Here is a 22,519-nt window from a genome sequence, read left to right as displayed (position 1 = left end):
ATAAAAGCCTACACTGTTATGATGGCACACCCAGAACGATCATCACTATGATGCACACTGACCACCAGGGGACAGATGCTCAATGCAGGAGCTGCCCCCTGGTGGTTAGTGCACTCCCACAAGGGGAGTGCTGCTCAGCCAGAAGCTGGGCTCACAGCTGGTGAGCGCAGCAGCGGTGAGGGAGTGCAGCTCTCTCTCGTCTCTGCAGCATTGCTAAGGAGCAGTGAGCCAAGCGGTAAGGAGCAGCAAGCAGGTGGATGGTAAGGAGCAAGGGGTCCTGTACTGTGAGAGGTCACAGGCCAGGCTGAAGCCCCCCCACCCACCAGTGCATGAATTTCTTGCATCGGGCCTCTAGTAGACTTATAAAATTTATCATCTTAAATATTTTGTGCTTTTTACCAAAGATTTTAAATAATGACACAATAAAGACAAAATACTCTGTGTATATACTGTTTTACAGTTTTTTAAAATATAAGATTTTTCCATTATATTTTTAACATGAATTCAGTCCACTTCAGAATTAAATGTGCAAGCTCGTCCTAGTTGATAGTGTTAGGAAAATGATCAGTGGTGTGTCTCCTTAAATTTTTATATCTGTGGTGCTTTGTATCTGGATTTTCTTTTTGTGGCATTCTATCTTAACTGTTCTACTTTTTTATTTTTAGGGTACATTTAAATTCAAAACAGAAAGTGATCTGTTCCTTGCTGAGCATCACAAACTTTTATTGTATGATGGCAAACTCTCTAGTGCCATTGCATTCACATACAATCCACGTGCTACAGATGCCCAGCTTTGCCTGGAATCATCCCCTAAGGACAACCCTTCAATTTTTGTTCATTCACCACATGCACTCATGCTCCAGGTACTAGCTAGAATCTTTTAAGAATATTTTTAATGGTAACTTTTGATGTTTTATTGATGTGTGTTTGGTAGCTTCTATTAAATACATGCAATGTAACATTCTATTGTCCCTGTTATGCTTTATTTTTAATTGTTTTGGAAACGAAATCATTGGAATGTTTATGGTTCTTCTATTTTATAAGGATGTGAAGGCAGTTTTAACACATTCCATCCAAAGTGCTATGCATTCAATTGGAGGGATACAAGTGCTATTTCCGCTTTTTGCACAGTTGGATTATAGGCAGTACTTATCTGAGGAGGTTGACTTGACTATATGGTGAGTGCCTTTGTTATTTTCATTAATTTGTTGTAAGTTATTGTCATTATCGTCCAGTTGCACAGTAATTTTCTGCCTTTTAAGTTTGTTGTATGGTTAAAAAAAGAATATAATTCAAACAAACTTGTGAACTATAAATGTTATTACAAATTCATATCAATAATAATAGTATTGATTTAAATTATTCCTTATCAGTAGGAAATATAGAAGCTCTAATAATATATATATATTTTTTGCCCGGCTGACATAGCTTAGTGGTTGAGGAACGACCTATGAACAAGGAAGTCACAGTTCGATTTTCGGTCAGGGCACATGCCTGGGTTGCAGTCTGGATCCCCAGTGTGGGGCATGCAGGAGACAGCCAATCAATTATTCTCTCTCTCATCATTGATGTTTTTCTCTCTCTCCCCCTTCCTCTCTGAAATCAATAAAAATATATTAAAAAAATAAAAAGTTGTTTTTAATAAAGTTAGAAATAATGGATTTATCAGAAATAAATTAATTTTTGTATAATCTAATTAAAAATTTTTAAATTGTTATTTGGCAATGACATGGGAATTTAGCTTTTATATTTATTGATTGCATGTAATTAAAATCTAAAATTTTGATGTTATACAATAGGTGCTTTAATCTTTTTTATTAGATTGTTTGTTTGGTACATTTTGTCTCCTGTATTGTAGTGTTTGAGTCTAAAAAGGCAGAGACTTATTAATTCTAGGACAAGTTATAAAGCTTTGAAGAGGATGCCTAAATGAATTTTTCATGATTCTGTAGTCTAGTGAAACTATTTACAGTAAAATAATTACATTTAATTTATTATTTAAGTAATTTAGAGGAGTTTCCCATTGTCCCTTTTGAAAATCTTTCTCTGATTTTTGCTTTTATATATAACTTGAAGTCTACTACCACTGTATATATTTAATAATGTAATAATTTTTTCCAGAGTATTTTTAGGAAACAAAATGACTTTTTCTTTCTTTCTATCTTTCTTTCTTTTTATTTATTTATTTATTTATTTATTTATTATATTTTATTGATTCCTTACAGACAGGAAGGGAGAGAGAGAGAGAGTTAGAAACATCGATGAGAGAGAACCATCGATCAGCTACCTCCTGCACATCCCCCACGGGGGGTGTGCCTGCAACCCAGGTACATGCCCCTGACCGGAATCGAACCCGGGACCTTTCAGTCTGCATGCCGACGCTCTATCCACTGAGCCAAACCGGTTTCGGCATGACTTTTTCTTTTTAAATAGGAATGAAGTATCAAATCTAGTATTTGTTGATTTTAGAAGGTGAAAATGATTCTTGACATATTACTACTTCATAATTTTTTTTTTTTTACATCCTGGTCTAAAATCTTTGTTATAAAGCTTAGTTATTATTTTTTTAATTGGTTATCTTTTTCTCTTCTGCATCTTTATTGGAATTGCTGATCGTTAAAAGCAATTTTGTGGAGGAGGCTGATTGCCAGTCATGTTTTCTCTTTTTTTGTGGGAAAGTCTCAGAGCCTTCGGAAAAAAGGCAACAGCTGACCTTATTTCATTCCATTTCAGGTATCTCTAAAAGTTGTGAGGATGGAAGCATGGCTATTCAATTTTAAAAGTCTTTTCAACTGCTTGTTGAATTCTGATTTTCCTGTTGGGATAATGAACACAATTCTTAGTGTTTGAGGATTTCAGTTTGTCTTCAACTTTAATGTTTTTTATTTTTTTTAATTGATTTTTAAGGAGAGAGAGGCAGGGGGAGAGAGACAGGAAGGAGAAAAAGGATGGAGAGAGATAAATTTGTTATCCCACCATTTATGCATCCATTGGTTATTTTTGTATGTGCTCGGACGATGCTCGAACCGACTGAGCTACCTGGCCAGGCTCAACTTTACTTTCTTATATTCTCTTTTCTGAACCCTGTGCTCTATTCAAAGTAGGCCAGTCTGGAATCCTAACACTTTTTTTAAAAAGAAATCTTTATTGTTCAGATTATTACAGTTGTTCCTCTTTTTCCCCCCCATAGCTCCCCTCCACCCAGTTCCCACCCCACCCCATGCCCTTACACCCCCCACTGTCCTTGTCCATAGGTGTACAATTTTTGTCCAGTCTCTTCCCGCACCCCCACACCCCCTTCCCCCCAAGAATTGTCAGTCCACTCCCTTTCTATGCCCCTGATTCTATTATATTCACCAGTTTATTCTGTTCATCAGATTTTTTTTTATTCACTTGATATTTAGATTCACTTGTTGATGGATATGTAATTGTTGTCACTTAATTGTTCATAATTTTTATCTTTACCTTTTTCTTCTTCTTCCTCTTCTTAAAGACTACCCTTCAGCATTTCATATAATACTGGTTTGGCGGTGATGAACTCCTTTAGCTTTTTCTTGTCTGTGAAGCTCTTTATCTGACCTTCAATTCTGAATGATAGCTTTGCTGGGTAGAGTAATCTTGGTTGTGGGTTCTTGCTATTCATCACTTTGAATATTTCTTGCCACTCCCTTCTGGCCTGCATAGTTTCTGTTGAGAAATCAGCTGACAGTCGTATGGGTACTCCCTTGTAGGTAACTAACTGTTTTTCTCTTGCTGCTTTTAAGATTCTCTCTTTGTCTTTTGCCCTTGGCATTTTAATTATGATGTGTCTTGGTATGGTCCTCTTTGGATTCCCCTTGTTTGGGGTTCTCTGCGCTTCCTGGACTTGTAAGTCTATTTCTTTCACCAGGTAGGGTGAGTTTTCTGTCATTATTTCTTCAAATAGGTTTTCAATATCTTGCTCTCTCTCTCCTTCTGGCACCCCTATAATTCGGATGTAGGTGCGCTTGAAGTTGTCCCAGAGGCTCCTTACACTATCTTCATATTTTTGGATTCTTTTTCCTTTTGGTTTTCCAGTTGGGTGTTTTTTGCTTCTTCGTATTTTAAATCTTTGACTTGATTCTTGGGATCCTTTAGTCTGCTATTGGATCTCTGTATATTATTCTTTATTTCAGTCAGTGTATGCTTAATTTCTAATTGGTCCTTTTTCATATCCTTAAGGGTCTCACTAAATTTCTCGGGGGTTTCTAGAAGATTCTTGAGTAACCTTATAATCATGGATTTGAACTCTATGCAGTAGTTTGCTGTCCTCCATTTCTTTCGTTTGTGACATGTTTCTTTGTCTCCGCATTTTGGCTGCTTCTCTGTGTTGATAGAGTGGCTTTGTGTGCTAGGTGTCCTGTAGGGCCCAGTGGCTCAGCTTCCCTAATTACCTGAGGTGGACACGCTTGGTGCACCTCCTTGTGGGCTGTGTGCACCGTCTTGTTGTATTTAAGCCTTGATTGCTGTTGGTATCACTGGGAGGAATTGACCACCAGGCCAATTGGCTGTGAGGACCAGCCGTGCCTATAGTGGAAGAACTGCTGTGCTGGAGACACCCTTATGGGGCAGGACTTGCTTCAGTGGGGCTTTGGCGCTCACTGAGTCTGCCCCCTGAGTGTGTCTCTTATGGATGTGAAGAGTTGTCATCTGAATGGTCTCACTCTGACCACTGAGTACACGGGCTCTTAGATCTTCAAGGAGGTGCAAAGTCATCCACTGCCTAAGCCCCCCAGCAGGAGCTACAGAGAGATCTGCAGATTCCTCCTCTTTGTTTGGAGTTTGGAAGTGCTCAGATTAGGCCCAGCTGTGAACCAATGGAAGCTGCTGTAGACCCTTAGGCCTTCTTTTGGAATCTTTGGCACTCTTTGATTCAGCAGCAATTTGTTAGGTTTTAGATTGCAAAAGAACAGGCCATTCATATGCAAAAGCCTCTGCTTATAGCTTGGGTGGGGTTGTAAATTGTGTGGGGCGGGGTCTCAGGGAATCACCAGGGCAGAGCAAACAGCAATGGCTGTCATTCAGCCCTGCATCAGAGAGGTCCCTGGCTCTCTGTGTCCTGTGGCCCCGTGCAGGAATAGTGATCTCTGCAAGCACCTTTGCGAAGCCGCCCTTGTGTTCCTGTCCTGATGCCAGACAGTCCAGTGTCTCCCCATATGTGTTTGGGTCCTCAGAGTCTCACCTGGGACTGGAGTTCAGAGCAATCGGGAGTTTGTATCTCCCTCCCGATTGAAAAAGACAACAGTGTACCCAGTTGCCAGCTCTTTTCCGCGCGCACCTCTCTGTACCTCTGCCCTTTCGCACCTCTGCACCTCCTACCCGTCTCAATGCGCTTTTCTCTTTCCTTCTAGTTGTAGAACTTCCACTCAGCCAACCTTACCATGGTTCTGGATGATATCCGTTTTGTCTTTTAGTTGTAGTTTTGATTTGCTTGTGTGAAGCAGCAAGTATAGGTGTGTAGCTATGCCGCCATCTTGGTTCCTCCAATCCTAACACATTTTGAGGATTTCTACCCTAGTCTGTTTGCTCCATGTATCTTTTTTAATGCCTTTATATACTTAATGTTCGCTGTTTTATTGTTATTGGCCATTACTTATTTTTCGTGCATGTTTGTCATATTGTTTCTAAGTAATTCACTTATTTACATGTTTGTGATATAATATAGGAAATAAGTATTTGAGTAAATCCTAATTACATTAAAATTCTAGTCCTGGAATAATGTTGAGGCAGTTTTAGTAGAACTTATATTTCCTTGAAATAGAGAACTTTTATTAAGATTTATCTATCTACCTTTAAAAAAAAAAACAACCCACACTTTTTTTTTTTTTTAAACCATAGTCTTTTTCTTATTCCAGTTCAACTTTGCTGTCTTTTATCATGGAGTTGTTGAAGAATTCAATTGCCATGCAGGAGCAGATGCTTGCCTGCAAGGGCTTTTTGGTAATAGGATATAGTCTTGAAAAGGTAAAGTATGAAATGCTTTTTACATGTCTGATTCTTAATTTGTAGCCCATGACTTGGTCTCCTAAGTGGCTGAGAAACTGGGTCTGCAAGGGTTTCCAAGTGTCTCTTTGGTTATGTAGAATTACCTAAATTAAAATAACCTTTTGTTGTTTTTACCTTGCCCCCCATTGCTTTATGAAAGAAAAGTTGTTAAGTCTTATGTCATCTTTAACTTAGAGCATAGCTTGTGGGGCAACATTTTTCTGATATTAGCAACTTTTAATTTACTTACCTTGCCTTGTGATGATAGTGACCTTTGAAATATCTTACCTTGCAGTCTTCCAAATCCCATGTCAGCAGAGCAGTGCTTGAACTTTGCCTTGCATTTTCAAAATATCTGAGTAATCTGCAGAATGGGATGCCCCTACTTAAGCAGTTGTGTGATCACATTCTTCTTAACCCAGCTATATGGATTCATACCCCAGCCAAGGTAATATATATGTGTATATTGACTTGTTTTAGTGGCTTCAAGTTTTTATAATTGAGTGATAAATGAGGATTTTTAAAATCCTTTTGTGTGCTATTATGTAAGATTTCAGTGGAGTTCATTTTTGACTAAGTATATTTTTTAAGGTAAATTTGCAAGTCAGTATATTCTTTCTTTTATTTAAAAGCAACATTAATATTTTTTAAAAACCGCTATAATCTTTATTTTCTGGTGTTATATCAAATAAAATTTTATTTCAGAAAGACTTTAAATTACTAAATATGAATCAAAGTTGGACAGTTCCAACTTTGTAATGTTTCTATAACTACATTCTGTTCTATTTCGAATATATATGTATATGTATATACTAGTATATTTTCATTCCTTAACTCACTGTGCTCTCTTTCCCTCTTCTTTACACACATATCCCTTCCATCAACATGATGAATTCCTCAGGTTAATTGTTACGATGCAGCTGAAATTTCACCCTTACTTGAACACTGGTCTCATTTAATCATTTTAATCTCACATTAATTCAAATTATTAAATACAGTTATATTTAGACACAATTTGTTTAGTACTGTAACAACAAACCAATTACTTATAATTGTACATATGTCAATTTGTGATAAAGTATATAAATAAAACCTTTGATAAATTCTAATGTATTAAGTTGTCCTAAAAATATTAAGCAGAACTTGAAACAGAAATTTTTATTGAATTGCATAATTGCATCTGTTTCATCTGCAGTTTTTGTTAGAAGCTGTATTACTTCAAACCCATTAATTTTCTCTCTGCCCCCTCCATCTCTCCCTTTTGGTCCACTTGCAGTGTTTATCATTGTTTAGAATGGCACATACTTATTCTAGTTGTCAGAAAAAAATGTCTGCAGACTTTTTGCTTTTTCTAGAGGCATAGTATCTTATTTTCAGCTGGTCTTTTCAAATGATAAAGAGAAAAACAGCTGCTGACTCTGATTGCCATTTGGAAATAATCAAAGGAGGCAGCTGGAGGTTGTAGCTTTTTATCTGGGGGTTCAAATTTGACCCTTTTCTCTTCTGTGACCCTTGCTCTTATTTCTTTACAAGGATTGTTTCAAGTTACTTTTTAAACTTTTACTAGACACGTCTTTCTCTTACTAAACAGCATATTTGTAAGGCTTGGGGTCTCTTTTGATGTGGTCAAAAAGACTGTTATTAATACTAAGTTGTAGGCAAATGTTTTAAAATTTTTATTATATCATTTCCTTAAGTTCCTAGTATTATTACACTCAGTTTGTTACCTTTTTCTTGTTAATAATTTTCTTTAATTTCCTCTTTAGAATTTGCAGTTGATTTGGTAATACTAAACTTTCTCTTTTAGCCGTCTTCTTTGTGTATCCATGAGGGGTTATATCTACTTTTGTTTTATTAGAAATGTAGTTATAACAAAGGCTAGATCCAAAGTTTGTTTGACGTGAAGGTCATACAATCTGGGTGAGGGAGGAACTTTTTAAGAAAAATATGAGCCTTGGTCAGTGTGGCTCAATTCTTAGAGCATTGGCCCTTGCACCAAAGGATCACAGGTTTGATTCCTGATCAAGGGCATAGACCTGGATTGCAGGTTCTATCCTGGCTCTGTTCTGGGTGCATGCAGATGGCAACCAATTGATGTGTTTCTCTCACATCCTCACATTGATGTTTCCCTCCCTCCCTCCCTCCCCTCTCCTCTCTTTCCTCCCTCCCTTATACTCACTCTAAAGAAAATCAATGGAAAAATATTCTTGGGTGAGGATTAACAAATAAAAGAAAAAGAATATGACATAATGCATATACAATTAGATTTAGAGTCTTGAAGGAACCTGTATGGATGAGTGGGCACAGAGTTTAAGCTTTATTAGCTTTTTGGTAATTTCACCTCTGATTACTGATGTTGAGGGGGTAGATGTATGAATCAACCTTTGATTTTGGAAAAGGATGCTCACAGTGATTTATAATATCCATTTATCTTTGATGTGCTTAGCTACAGTCTTTTTAGTGAGAGAGATGGATTTTCTTGTATACAGTAGTCCTTCACTTGATGGCTGCTTTATGCTGGGCATATGGAATCAGTGTTGAACAAGACAGATCTAATTCCTGCCCTCATAGAGTTCAGGTCTAATGGGAAAGGTAGATGTTAACACATAATTTGTGTGGTCATTAGATTATATAATGAGTGAATGAGGAAAGGTTTATTCATAATTAGCATATGAATAATCTTGAGATCTTCATTCTTATCTCAATATGCTATTTAATTCTATCCAGTTTTCCATGTTTTTGTCACTTTTTGGCCAGAATTACTGTATGTTTTTAACATACCACTCTCATCAGGTCATTTCTGAGTCTTTAAATGTGTAATGGTTTCCCATTGTTTTCAGTATAAAGTAGTCCCTTTTCTAGCATTAAGTTTTCAGGCCAATTCTCCTTTGTAGGCTTTCTAGCTTAAAAACTCAGTTATCTTCAAAGGCTACACAGATACCAAAAACTTATCCTCGAGCAGTGGTTCTCATTCTTGATTGTTGATAGAATCAGGAGAGGTTTTTAAAAACAAAAGCAAGAAAAGAATCCTATCTCCTTCACCCTAGATTCTGACTTAATTGGTGTGAGACAAGGCCCAGACATCAGTATTTTTAATATATGTGCTGTTGAAGTGAGCACAGGGCTTCAGTACTTAAAAAAAATGTTTTCAGGTATTTTAATGCAGTCAGGAATGAGAATCATTGTTCTAGATCAGTGGTCCTCAACCTTCCTAATGCCGCGACCCTTTAATACAGTTCCTCATGTTGTGGTGACCCCCAATTTCATTGTTACAAATTGAACATAATTAAAGCATAGTGATTAATCACAAAAATAATATGTAATTATATATGTGTTTTCCGATGGTCTTAGGCGACCCCTGTGAAAGGGTCGTTCGACCCCCAAAGGGGTTGCGACCCACAGGTTGAGAACTGCTGTTCTAGATCTAGGGGAACCTTTTGTATCATTTACCATTATTTTCTGTTTGAAATTTCCCCTTTCTGTCTACCTATCCTACTCAGCTTCAAAGTCTACCTTAGTACCTACTCTATTAGTGAAGATTTTTTTGACTACTTTAGCTTATCCTATAATTTCTCTGTCCTCTAAATTTATAGTATTTAATAGCCCTATGCCACTCATTTTGCAATTAATACATATCGCCTCATAACCTCTTTTGTTGCAGTGGGTGTCTTTATTACCTATAGTTTTTCACTTAAATTTGTGTGTATTTTTTAAATCTTAACTACCATCATATTTCCATAATGGAGTGCTCTGCATATAGTTGGATCTAAATATTTTCTGGATGACTGAAATAGCATGGTTAAGAATTTGAACCTGTCACAGAAAGTGTTAAATAGCTTCAATAACAGGGAAACAGGTCCTATTTGTTTGAGCAGCAGTAGCTACATCAAAATAATGTTATCTTCAGCAAATCAGTGGATTACAGTGTTTTCTAAACTATAATCATCTAAGCCGCAGTGTTAAGTGGTTCAGAATCTGCCACTCTTTACCATTTATGGTTAATGATTGACTCCCTAAGTTATTTAGCCTTGATTGTTTCTGTATCAGGCATCTGGATGATAGGCACCTAATTTTCTCTCTCTAAAGAAATTATTAGGTATTTTGTAGGGTTAAAAATGAAAATGCCTTCAATGTCCAGGGAAGGTAACATAAATGTTCAGTTGTAAATGACCAGGACAGTTTGGTCTTTGGCCACGGGGAGAGTATGTAAATCCTACTTTTAAAGTTGTGCAGTTTACAAGGTATATCCAGTGGCAATTAAATGAAAAATTCTTGATTTTGTTATTAGAATAGAGCAAAAGCAGTCCTTATGTTGTTCTAAGTACTAGAGTGTAATTATTGGTGAATTTTAGAGCTATAATTTGACTGAAATTCTGTGTTCAGTGGTGGGGCACCACTTATATTTTTTCTGTTTCTTACATATTAAGAACTTATATTTTGAAGTTAATAAATTCTTGTGTTTTTATTTAGACTATTTATTTAGAAAGAAACCTAGTAGAATCTTTCCTAATTGGAGGACAGGGATGATAAACATGTGTACAGACTTTAATGTTATGATTACAATATTGGTAAGAATAAGCAGAATTCTATTTTTCTAATAAATATTTCTTAAGGTAGACTTTACATGTTTCTATATGGGTTTATTTCTTTTGACTTATCTCTACTTTTATTTGTTTATTTATTATTATTTTTTTTATTGCTTAAAGTATTACAAAGAGTATCTACTTTTATTTTTAGCTACCTCTACTTTTTTCTCTTTTTTTGAGTTATTCTAGCTTCTAATTTTTTCCAAAACAGAAAATTTCTAGATTTTAAAACCTCTATGCATAGCATAAGTAGTGATTTTATTATAAAGAAGTTATACATGCTCGTGAATAATTGCTGATTGTTGAGTAAGAATCAGTTTTTTTTTTCCCATAGAACATTAGCACTGCAGAAATTATAGTTGGGGTGTTTATAATTCTACTGTTGTATGCTTGCATGTATATATCAGTGGATATGTGTTATATTTATTAACATGGAAGTTATTACCAAGCTCAGCATCTTGCTTTGTGGAACAATACAGTTTAAGTAAAGCGGCCTGAGGACATTAACTGGAAATGGGTAAAATGCTGGTTTGCTCCTTTGATTTAAGCTCTTCATTTTCATCCTCTAGGTTCAGCTAACACTCTATACTTACCTGTCCACTGAATTCATCGGTACTGTCAACATATACAATACCATCCGGAGAGTTGGAACAGTGCTCCTCATCATGCATACACTGAAGTACTATTACTGGGCAGTGAATCCTCAGGATCGAAGTGGCATCATCCCAAAAGGATTAGGTATAGCAGCTCTGTCAATGTATTATGCTGTATATATGGCAAATAAGGATTTTATTTTCTTTTTTAACCAATAATGTTACAGTACTCTGGAAGTTTTTCTAAATTTCATCATGGTAAAATTTTCTTTTAGTCTGTTGATTATATTGATAGTTTGTCCTAAATCGTGGTTACCAAAGGTTAATAACTTATTACTTTTATAAAAGAATGCTACTTTTGCTGGTGTTGTCTGGGGAGCAACTATGACTAGAATGATAGTTTTAAGTCACTGAAAATGAGAAGAAAGTCTACATTAGCGACTGGTATTGATGCTGGTGCCAATTGTCACAGTGAGATAATTGAAAACAGTATTTTTTTTGGGGGGGGGAGATGGAGATTTCTTGCAGAAGTAGGGAATATCTGCTTCTAATAAACAGTGTAATGAAATCACAACATTTCAGTAATTATTTTCCTGTATAATCAGGAGACTAAATTACTGGAAGAATAGTATTCATGTCAGGAGTTCATGGAAGGGTTCAAAATAAAAATTTTGACAGTTGGTGGCTCTTTTGTTTTTAAGTATTGCAAAACCTCCTTCAAACTGGCTTACATCGTAATAGGGAGTTAATAAGGACATTTAAGCAGGCAGTTTTAGTAAAACTTGGCACAGGGGTTCAGAGTATGGCCCTGGGACCCAGTTCTCTGTTGGCAGTTTTCATGTATTCTCTCCTTTGGTAGTACCAAGCAGCCACCACTTCACCTTCACATCCTCATAACTTCAAGTCCAGCAAAAGAGCATCCGCCTGCATTGAGCATTGCCAGCAAAAGTCGCTTTCATTGTCTTTGTTTCTCATTGGCTCTGATTGCATTGTGTGCCCATCTGTGTAGCAGGTATTCATCAGATTGATCCAGACATTGAGGCCCTTCCTGCCTCTGAAACACATGATCTCAGAGTGAGGACGGTGTCAGTCCCTTAATAAAACTTGTGGTCTCTTGGTTGAAATTGGAAAATGGTTGCTGGAGAGTCAGACCACATACATTCTGATTGTACTCAAAGGGCTGTTCAGTGATTTACAAAGATGAGGCTTCAAATTTGTACAGTATTTTTTAAAATTTCTGTTTTTGAAAAATTTGATTTGAGGAAGGGAGAGAAGAAGGGAGGGAGGGGAGAGAGAGAGAGAGAGAGAGAGAAAGAGAGAGAGAGAGAGAGAGAGAGAGAGAAGAGAAGAGAAGAGAGAGAAACATTAATGTGAGAGAGAGACATTCAATGTTTGCTTCCTGCACCCACTCCACTGGGGATGGAACCCACAACGTAGGCATGTGCCCTGATCGAGAATTGAACCCAAGGCCTTCTGGTGTATGGGACAGCATTCAACCAACTGAGTCACACTGGCCAGGGCTACAGTGCTTTTTTTTTTTTTTTTATCCCTTTCAAAATAAACTTGAATTATTCTCAGATAATATTCTGTCTGTAATTTAGAAAGCTGTAAGGACATATAGAAGTAATATGATCTCTTTGAGCTGGCAAGGTTGTGGTAGATCTAGAACTAGGTCATAATTTCCTGCTGACTCTTTCATGGTGCTGTAGATGTATCATATACTGTCCTGGGCATTGGTATTATGTTCTGGCCTTGATTTTATAACTGATTAGTGACCTTGGGAACGTCTTAGACTTCAAGTGAGAGAGCTGGACAAACTTTATGATTCTACTGTAACTCTGTAGCCTATTCTTTGGGAATTGTCATGTGGAACAAATTTTAAATAATTTTCTTCCTCTTTTAATTGACCTGTTCAAGGTCATGGTGGTCCTATGCTTTGGTGGTCTAGGAACCAGTTGTAAATAATGATTAGTGGGGGGAAAATTGCAGAAAACAGGTACTCACTTAGGATCTCGGAACAATGGGTATTTGGTTTCAAAAGCTTTCTGGGAATTATATGTTTGAGACATGAAAATTGACTTTAATGTGAGCCATGTGTGACCAAGGAGTTGCTCAAGAAGAGGAGATGTCAGAGGTGGCCAACATAATGTTTAACTTCTTCCTGAATGATGCTGTGTTGAGTTATACTTCTTGAGATTTTTGTATTAGCTTACAACAGTGCTAAAGTAGAGAAAAGTTTTTCCCATACTAAATTCACATAACAGTTTGGATTTTTCCACTTTTTGTGTGTGTGTGGTAAACTTATGTTGTCATAGTGTCATTGTGAGTCTTTTAAAACAAAATATAAGTGCACGTTATTATTGAATACAAATTTTATTGCCTCATTTTTATGTTTTGAGATTCCTTTGACATTATTTAAAAACAAACTTCAAGCTAGTTTCAGCGTAACCCAATTTGTTCATTTGGAGTATTATATATGCAGTTGCATATGAGATTGAATGCTTGTCTTTCTTTAGGGCACTGGCCTTTATGTTTTTTATAATAAGTGGAAACATTATTTGAAAAGTGAATTTTTTATAGTTAGCTTTGAGGTATTTGAAACACTAAATGTGTGTGTGTTTTTTTTAAAGATGGACCACGACCTACTCCAAAAGAAATACTTTCTCTAAGAGCATTCTTATTGATGTTCATTAAGCAGTTAGTGATGAGGGTGAGTTCACTTTCTTATCCTATAGCATTATAGCTTGTGTGTATTTTAACTTATAATTTCAGATAAAATACATTCTTGGTTTATTTGCTCTGTTATTAGGGTTACACATTGGAAAATACTTTGAAAAATATTTGTATCTATGTTTGTTTTCTGTTCATCTTTCTTGGGCATGTAGAGATATACATTATTGCAGAATCTGAGATAGATAATTGTAATATATGGTATATGAATTTCTGTAGGAGTTCAATGTATTCATTCTTTCATTCAGCAGATATTTACTGTTTCTAGTTTCTCTCTGGTACTGCTTCATGCAGTAGTCAACAAAGCTACACAAGGAGGTTTTATTTTTAGGGAGTTCCTTATAGCTGACATTTAGATTTTGAGAAATGATTTTCCTATATAAATATGCCAGGTAGGTGTGTCAGGCTTTAGAAATAATTATGTTTTGACCAATTTCATTCTATTATAGAGTGAAATTTAGTATTATTTTTAAGGAAGGTGTTTTGGTTTTATTAGACAGCAATATATAAATATATTTGTTGCCAATTTTTTATTCAATATTTTCCTATATCATTTTATTTCTTGTTCTTTACAATTTAATGCTTTATTAGCTGTCACATAATATTGTGGTAAGTTGATTTAATATATATTAAATTTATATATATATTTAGTATATATTGCAAAATCAGATACATTATTTTTATTTATTAAAAAATTTATCCCTTAAATTGAACTTTTTTTCTTTCCTGGTGTGTTTTTGCTTGTTACCTAATTTTCTTTCTTATATTTTTTAGATTGCAGGTTAGTTTTATGATTAATAATTGATAGACTAGGTTAAAAATTTTCATACTATATTCATTTAAAAGTCCAATGTTTTTACCAGTGAAATTACTACTCCATTTTTAGTGCCTAACATTTTAACTTGGTAATTTTAGAAACTGTTTCTTTCACTTTCCAAATTTAATAGAAAAAAAAATAGAAAAGTTATCTTTTGTATTTAGAGGACTGATGGGTATGGATAATACATTTTTAGTTATCATTAATAAGTATTGCTAGCTTACTTGAGGATTCTGTAGCTTAACTAGATAGGTTATCATATAAGGTGAGGAAAGCAAATACTGATGTCAGACTTCTTCTAACCTACAGTCTTGAATTTTGCATGTCTTCAGTGCATCTGTCAGTTTATATTTTAAATTTAGATTCTATATTACATTATCTTTTTATATTTATAGCAACTATGTTGACAAATCTATATGTAAAATTTTTATCAAAAAATTTTTATATGCAAGTTTAAGATACTTGTAATTATGTTTTTAAAGGATTCTGGAGTAAAGGAAGATGAACTACAGGCCATTCTTAATTACCTACTCACTATGCATGAGGTAACATTTGAATTTTATATTTTGGGATTTTTATTTTTTGAAGTTGTATTACAGGCTTTTTTAAAGTAAAAAAGTTAAATCTTTCATTAGTGATATACATATTATGGGGAATAAATGTATTTTAGAAGTAAATCTTAGCAAACTTCATATAAATAGCTTTTATTACCTCAAGAGGGCTCAGAAATATCATGAAAGAGTTTAAAAGTGTTAAAGTTAGAGCCCGGCCCGTGTGGCTCAGTGGTTGAACATTGATCCATGTACCAGAAGGTTACCAGTTCGATTCACATGCCCAGGTTGTGAGCTCAATTTTCAGTAGGGGCATGCAGAAGGCAGCCTATCGATGTTGATGTAAAATGACTAAAAGTGATTGGAATTTTAAATTCATAGCAGTCTTCCTATTGATTTTGCATGTTCAAATACTGATAAGTTAAACAACTCATTTGTAATGGTATTTAAAATTATGTGATTGAAAAGGAGGTTGATATATCTTTTTTTCCATTATTATTTTTGGTTAATCCTCACCCGAGGATATTTTTTCCATTTTTTTTTTTTTTTTTAGATGGAAGGAAGGGGGGGAGGGAAGTGGAAGGGAGGAGAAACAGAGAAACATCTGCATGAGAGAGAGACATTGATTGGTTACCTCCTGCATGTGTTCCTACTGGAGCCAGGCATCGAACCTGCAACCCAGGTACTTGCCCTTCACCAGGAATCAAACCTGTGACCTTTTGGTGAATGGGCTGATGCTCTAACCAGTGAGCAACACCATCAAGGGCTTTTTTCCTTTATTTTTTAGCACTGGGAAAATGTAATACATGTCAGATGTAGTCTAATAATCTGATTAAATGTGTTTTAAATAAGTACATTTTTGTGGTGATGACCATACAATATAGTGTACAGAGGATATGCTGTAGAATTGTGCATGTGAAACATGTACAATTTTGTTAACCAGTGTCACTCCAGTAAATTCAATAAAAAGGAAAAAAAATAAGTAAATTTTAGAAATTTGAATTTCTTATAAAACATTCATTTTAAATAATTTACCTTACGTTATAATTGAAATTTCTATTGTTTTAAAAGTATTTAGTGTTCAAATAAGTTGTTTTTTTTAATTACATTTTTTCTTCTAAAATGATTTTAGGATGACAACCTAATGGATGTCCTACAGCTGCTTGTTGCTTTAATGTCAGAACATCCTAACTCTATGATACCTGCTTTTGACCAAAGGAATGGGTTACGGTAAGAGTTTAATATATCAAGAATTTTAATGTTTAATATCAGAGATTAATGGGGAGATGATAGAGTCTTAGATATGAAAAGTATTACTGGATTTTATATTTTAAAACTAGAGGCCCGGTGCACAAAAATTTGTGCACTCGGGGTAGGGGGTCCCTCAGCCTGGCCTGTGCCCTCTTGCAGTCTGGGACCCCTTGGGGGTGACCACTTGCTGGCTTTGGCCTGCTCCCCAGGGGATTGGGCCTAAGATGGCAATCAGACATCCGTCTGGCAGCCCGGCAGCCCTCGGGGGATGTCCATTTTCCAGCGGGGATCAGACCTAAGCTGCAGTTGGACATCCTTAGCACTGCTGAGGAGGCAGGAGAGGCTCCCACCACCACCGCTGTACTGGCAGCCATCAGCCTGGCTTGTGGCTTAGCAGAGCTCCCCCTGTGGGAGCACACTGACCACCAGGTGGCAGCTCCTGCATTGAGCGTCCGCCCCCTGGTGGTCAGTGTGTGTCATAGTGACCAGTCATTCCCAGTCTTTCTGCTGTTAGGGTCATTTTGTATATTACCCTTTTATTATATAGGATAGAGGCCTGGTGCATGGGTGGGGGCCGGCTGGTTTGCCTTGAAGGGTGTCCCGGATCAGAGTGGGGGTCCCGCTTGGGTGCCTGGCCAGCCTGGGTGAGGGGCTGATGGCTGTTTGCAGCCTGTCACACCCCCTTCAGGGTGGGGGTCCCCACTGGGGTGCCTGGCCAGCCTGGGTGAGGGGCTGATGGCTATTTGCAGCTGGCCACACCCCCTTTAGGGTGGAGGTCCCCACTGGGGTGCCTGGCCAGTCTGGATGAGGGACTGATGGCTGTTTTCAGGCTGGCCACACCCCCTTTAGGGTGGGGGTCCCCACTGGGGTGCCTGGCCAGTCTGGGTGAGCGGCTGAGGGCCGTTTTTAGGCTGGCGGGCGACTGAAGCGCCCAGCCTCTTTTTTTTTCTTTTTTTTTATTCTGGGATTTATTTACCTTCTATAGCTGTCACTGGAGCTGAGAGCCGGCTCCAGCTCTGAGGCCCGGCTCCAGCTCTGAGGCTGTGGCTGGCTGAAAGCAGGTATCTGGGGTTTGTTTAGCTTCTATAATTGAAACTCTGTTGCCAACACTGGCGCTCTAAGCTCTGAGGCCCCGGCTGGCTGAAAGCAGGTATCTGGGGTTTATTTAGCTTCTATAATTGACACATTGTTGCTTAGAGTGTAGCTTAGAGCTGGGCCGCAGCAGGCGGCGGGGAACCTTGGCTTCCTCCATCACTGGAGCAAGCAAGCCTCATGTTCGCTTCAGCTGTGTGGCTGCCGGCCGCCATCTTTTTTGGCAGTTAATTTGCATATCCTGCTGATTAGTCAATTGGAAGTGTAGTGGAGGTATGGTCAATTACCATGTTTGTCTATTATTAGATAGGATGAGTTAAGATATAGGAACTTTTCATTTTCTGTGTTGCTTTTTGAAGAAATCTTTAATTGTACGTGCTTTGTTACTACTTAAATTTTAAAAAATACATATATATTTAAAAATCAGTATATTTTTATTGATTTCAGAGAGGAAAAGAAAGGGACAGTGAGATAGAAACATCAATGATGAGAAAGAATCATTGATCGGCTGCCTCCTACATGCCCCATAATGGGGATCTAGCTTGCAACCCGGGCATGTGCCCTGACTGGGAATTGAACTGTACCTCCTCTTTTATGAGTTGACACTCAACCACTGAGCAACACTGGCCGGGCCTAATTTTTGAGGGGAGATTAGGCAAATCATTCAGCTATTTTGTATAATTAGTGCTATTATTTAGCTACTAGAGGCCCGGTGCATGAAATTTGTGCACTTGGAGGGGGTTCCCTCAGCCCAGCCTGTGCCTTCTCACAGTCCGGGAGCCCTTGGAGGTAGTCCTTAGGGCTGCCTCAGAGGCGGGAGAGGCTCCTGCCACCACCACTGCGCTCGCCAGCCATGAGCCTGGCTTCTGGCTGAGTAGCGCTCCCCCGATGGGAGTGCACTGACCACCAGGGGGCAGCTCCTGCTTTGAGCGTCTGCCCCTGGTGGTCAGTGCGCATCATAGCAACCGGTCAGTCCGCCGTCAGGCTGAAACCAGCTTTCCGACATTCCCCAAGGGGTCCCGGATTGTCAGAGGGCACAGGCCAGGCTGAGGGACCCCACTGGTGCCCGATTGGGGCTGGGAGGGATGTGGGAGGTTGGCCAGTTGGGAAGGGCTGCGGGAGGGATCCAGGGCGTGTCTGACCCGTCTCGATCAGTCTCGATAGCTGGACCCCAGCAGCAAGATAACCTACTGGTCGGAGGGTCTGCCACCTGGTGGTCAGTGCATGTCATAGTGAGCGGTTGAGCGGCCTTAGCATTCATTAGCATATTATGCTTTGATTGGTTGAACAGACGAATGGACACTTAGCATATTAGGCTTTTATTATATAGGATTGAAGAACAAATTGTTTAGTAGCTTTATCTTCAGGTTTTAGAACAGTAGTATTTTACTGTGGTCTAATAGAAGATCTTTGTCATCTGTACTAATAAAAGGGTAATATGCTAATTAGACCAGATAGACCAGACGTCCTTCCGGACAAAGCCACGGTGGCAGGGCCGAGGCAGAGGTGGTTAGGAGAGATCAGGCAGGCAGAGTGGTTAGGGGCGATCAGGCCGGCAGGGGAGAGTGGTTAGAGGTGATCAGGCTGGCAGGTAGAGGGGTTAGGGGCATCAGTCAGGTAGGCAGAGGTGGATGGAGGCGATCAGGCAGGCAGGCAGAGGTGGTTAGGGGCGATCAGGTAGACAGAGGTGGATAGAGGTGATTAGGCAGGCAGGCAGAGGTGGTTAGGGGCAATCAGGCAGACAGACAGAGCGGTTAGGGGCGATCAGGCAGTCAGGCAGGCGAGTGGTTAGGAGCCAGCAGTCCTGGATTGTGAGAGGGCTGTCCGACTGCGGGATTGGGCCTAAACTGGCAGTTGGACATCCCCCAAGGGGTCCCGTATTGGAGAGGGTGCAGGCCTGGCTGAGGGATCCCCTCTCCCCCGTGCACAAATTTCATGCACCGGGCCTCTAGTCTATTAATAATAACACTATCTCCACCCCCAGTCCTCATTTTTTTTTTTTTTTAGTCTACTTGTGCTGCCATAACAAAATATTATAGACTACGTGACTTAAACAACAGAAATTTATTTTCTCACAGTTCTAGAGATCGGAAGTCCAAGATCAAGGAGCTAGTAGGGTTGGTATCTAGTGAGGGCTCTGCCTTTTGGTTGCAGATAGTCACCGTCTCACTTATATGTTCATTTAACCTTTTCTTTATGTGTATATGTATGGAATCAGGGACCCACTCATAGGATTTCATTTAGTCTTAATTGACCCATCTCCAAATACAACACTGGGACTTAAGGACCTTAACATGAATAAGGGGTGGGCACACATTCAGTGCATAACTGTTATCAGCAAAACAGTACTTTTGTTTTCATGAGAAGGTTTTGGGCCACAAAAGTTTAACAACTATTTTGCTGGATGATTAGGTACAGTAACTAATTTAATGACCTAGTTATAATAAATTTCACCCATCAATTCTCTATTACAAATCCTTTATTTGGGTACCTTTCTCTGATGACATATGATTTGGAGCATATTTTCATATGCTTATTTGCCATCTGTATATCTTTTTTGGTGAAGTATCTATTAAGTTATTTGGCCTATTTTTAAATCAGGTTGTTTGTTTTCTTACTGTTGAGTTTTAAGAGTTCTTTGTATATTTTGAATAAGTCCTTTGTCAGATGTGTCTTTTGCAAATATTTTTTCTCGGTCTTGTCTTCTAATTTTCTTGATGTTGTTTCTGGCAGTACTTTTTAATTTTAATGAAGTCCACTTTATTTCTTGTTGGATCATTCTTTGGTGTTGTATCTAAAAAAGGATCACAATTCCCAAGATCATCTCAGTTTTCTCCTGTGTTGTCTTCTAGGAGTTTTATAATTTTGCATTTTACATTTAGGTCCATTTTGAGTTAATTTTATGAAGGCTAAGGTCTGTGTCTGGATTCATTTATTTGCACGTGGATGTCCAGTTTTTTCATCATTTGTTGGAGTATCTTTTTTTTTTTTGTATTGCCTTTGCTCCTCCCTTGTCAGATTGGTTGACTATATTTATGTGGGTATCTTTCTAGGCTTTTTATTCTGTTGCTTGATCTATTTGTGTAATTTTTTTTGGGGGGGGGGGAACACTACACTGTCGTGATTACTATAGTTTTATAGTAAGTCTTGAAGTCAGGTAGCATCGGTCTTATAATTTTCTTCTAGGCTTTCTATTCTGTTGCTTGATCTATTTCTGTATTTTTTGGGGAGGGGGCAATACTATACAGTCATGATTACTGTAGTTTTATAGTAAGTCTTGAAGTTAGGTAGCATCGGTCTTATAATTTTCTTCTTCTCTTTCAATATTTTGTTGGCTACTCTGGGCTTTTGCTGTCCATATAAACTTTAGAATGGTTTGTCTGTATCCATGAAATACTTACTGTGATTTTGATTGGAACTACATTGAATCTATAGGTCAATTTGGAAGAATTGAGCTCTTGAGAATATTGATTGTTCTTATCCATGAACATGGATTTTCTTTTCATTTATGTAGTTCTTTGATTGTGTTCATTATTTTTGTAGTTTTCTTACATAATTTTGGTTGCTATATATCTAAGTATTTCATTTTTTTGTGTGCTAATGTAAATTCTATTGTGCTTTTAATTTCACACTAGAGGCCTGGTGCATTTCGTGCACTGGTGGGGTCCCTCAGCCTGGCCTGCAGGGATCAGTGGACTCTGCGTCGGCACAGCCTGGCCTTACCCGCCAGCTTGTCGGACTCCAGCCCGCTGTCCATGTCAATCCCGCACTGTGTGAAGCGGCAGGCGGCCGGGGAGGAGCCCGAGCCCAGGGCTGGGCGCAGCTCCTGCTCATTCCGGTCCCCCTGCGCCTGCTGCTGCCGCCACTGCTCAGGTGCACTTGGGGAGTGTCAGCAGGAGAGGCTTGCTGCTATAGCTGCTCACCAGCCATGAGCCCGGCGTCTGGTGCCCATCTGTCAGCTTAGGGGCAATCCCACTGTGGGAGCGCACTGACCACCAGGGGGCAGCTCCTGTGTTGAGCATCTGCCCCCTGGTGGTCAAAGTGTGTCATAGCTACCGGCCGGTCGTCCAGTCACTTAGGCTTTTAGATATATAGACTAGAAATTTGTGCATGGGGGGTGGGTCCCCTCAGCCCAGACTGCACCCTCTCCAATCGGGACCCCTCGGGATGTCCGATTGCCGGTTTAGGCCCGATCCCAGGGATCGGGCCTAAACCGGCGGTTGGACAGCAATTGGACATCCCTCTCACAATCTGGGGACTGTTGGCTCCAAACTGCTCACCTGCCTGCCTGCCTGATCACCCCTAACTGCCCCCCCTGCCAGCTTGATCACCCTAACTGCCTCTGCCTGCTGGCCTGATTGCCCCAACTGCCCCCCCTGCCAGTCTGGTTGCCCCCGACTGTTACCCCCTACACCGGCCTGGTTGCCCCTCACTGCCCCACTCTGCCAGCCTGGTCACCCCTAACTGCCCCACCCTGCTGGCCTGATCGCCCCTTACTACCCCCCCCCCCCCCGTGTGTAACCCTAACTAAAATTTTTTATTTGGTCTCGTTATACTATATAGTGTGTTTTTCCACCCTCCTTGAAAGCAAGAAAATATGACGACTACTGGCTAAATACATATCAGAGCCAGACTTCCCCGAAGAACCAACTGAGAGAGATACATCTCCGGTCAGCTCTATCTGGGAGTAACAATCTCGCCTCTCCCCGGCTAAGCATCCCCGTTCCTGGTACCTCACACGTGAAACACATCTTCTACTCGCAGGCAGAAGCTTATGAGCTATTGTTCACAACTTCTGAAGACTATATCCCCCCAATTGAATCTTACTCCTATCTTGGACAACAATCCGCCATGCAAGCTAGCCTACAGCCACCTCCCTCCCGTTCTATTCAGATG

At 38.9% G+C, this 22,519-nt stretch overlaps 1 protein-coding gene across 1 annotated transcript in view; it reads left to right on the top strand.

The window, feature by feature from the left end:
• The window catches only part of LRBA (LPS responsive beige-like anchor protein), a 546,641-nt gene that overhangs the window by 62,918 nt on the left and 461,204 nt on the right, over positions 1 to 22,519 (top strand). Inside the window, exons 10-17 of the mRNA XM_014455776.2 lie at positions 666 to 863; positions 1,045 to 1,178; positions 5,874 to 5,982; positions 6,299 to 6,451; positions 11,159 to 11,327; positions 13,813 to 13,892; positions 15,212 to 15,274; positions 16,413 to 16,510. Coding sequence (XP_014311262.1) covers positions 666 to 863; positions 1,045 to 1,178; positions 5,874 to 5,982; positions 6,299 to 6,451; positions 11,159 to 11,327; positions 13,813 to 13,892; positions 15,212 to 15,274; positions 16,413 to 16,510 — 1,004 coding nt within the window. The remainder of the gene's footprint in view (positions 1 to 665; positions 864 to 1,044; positions 1,179 to 5,873; positions 5,983 to 6,298; positions 6,452 to 11,158; positions 11,328 to 13,812; positions 13,893 to 15,211; positions 15,275 to 16,412; positions 16,511 to 22,519) is intronic.

Source organism: Myotis lucifugus, unplaced genomic scaffold (genome assembly GCF_000147115.1).
Source record: "Myotis lucifugus unplaced genomic scaffold, Myoluc2.0 scaffold_1, whole genome shotgun sequence".
Classification (NCBI taxonomy): domain Eukaryota; kingdom Metazoa; phylum Chordata; class Mammalia; order Chiroptera; family Vespertilionidae; genus Myotis; species Myotis lucifugus.
This window is presented reverse-complemented; position numbering and strand designations above follow the sequence as displayed.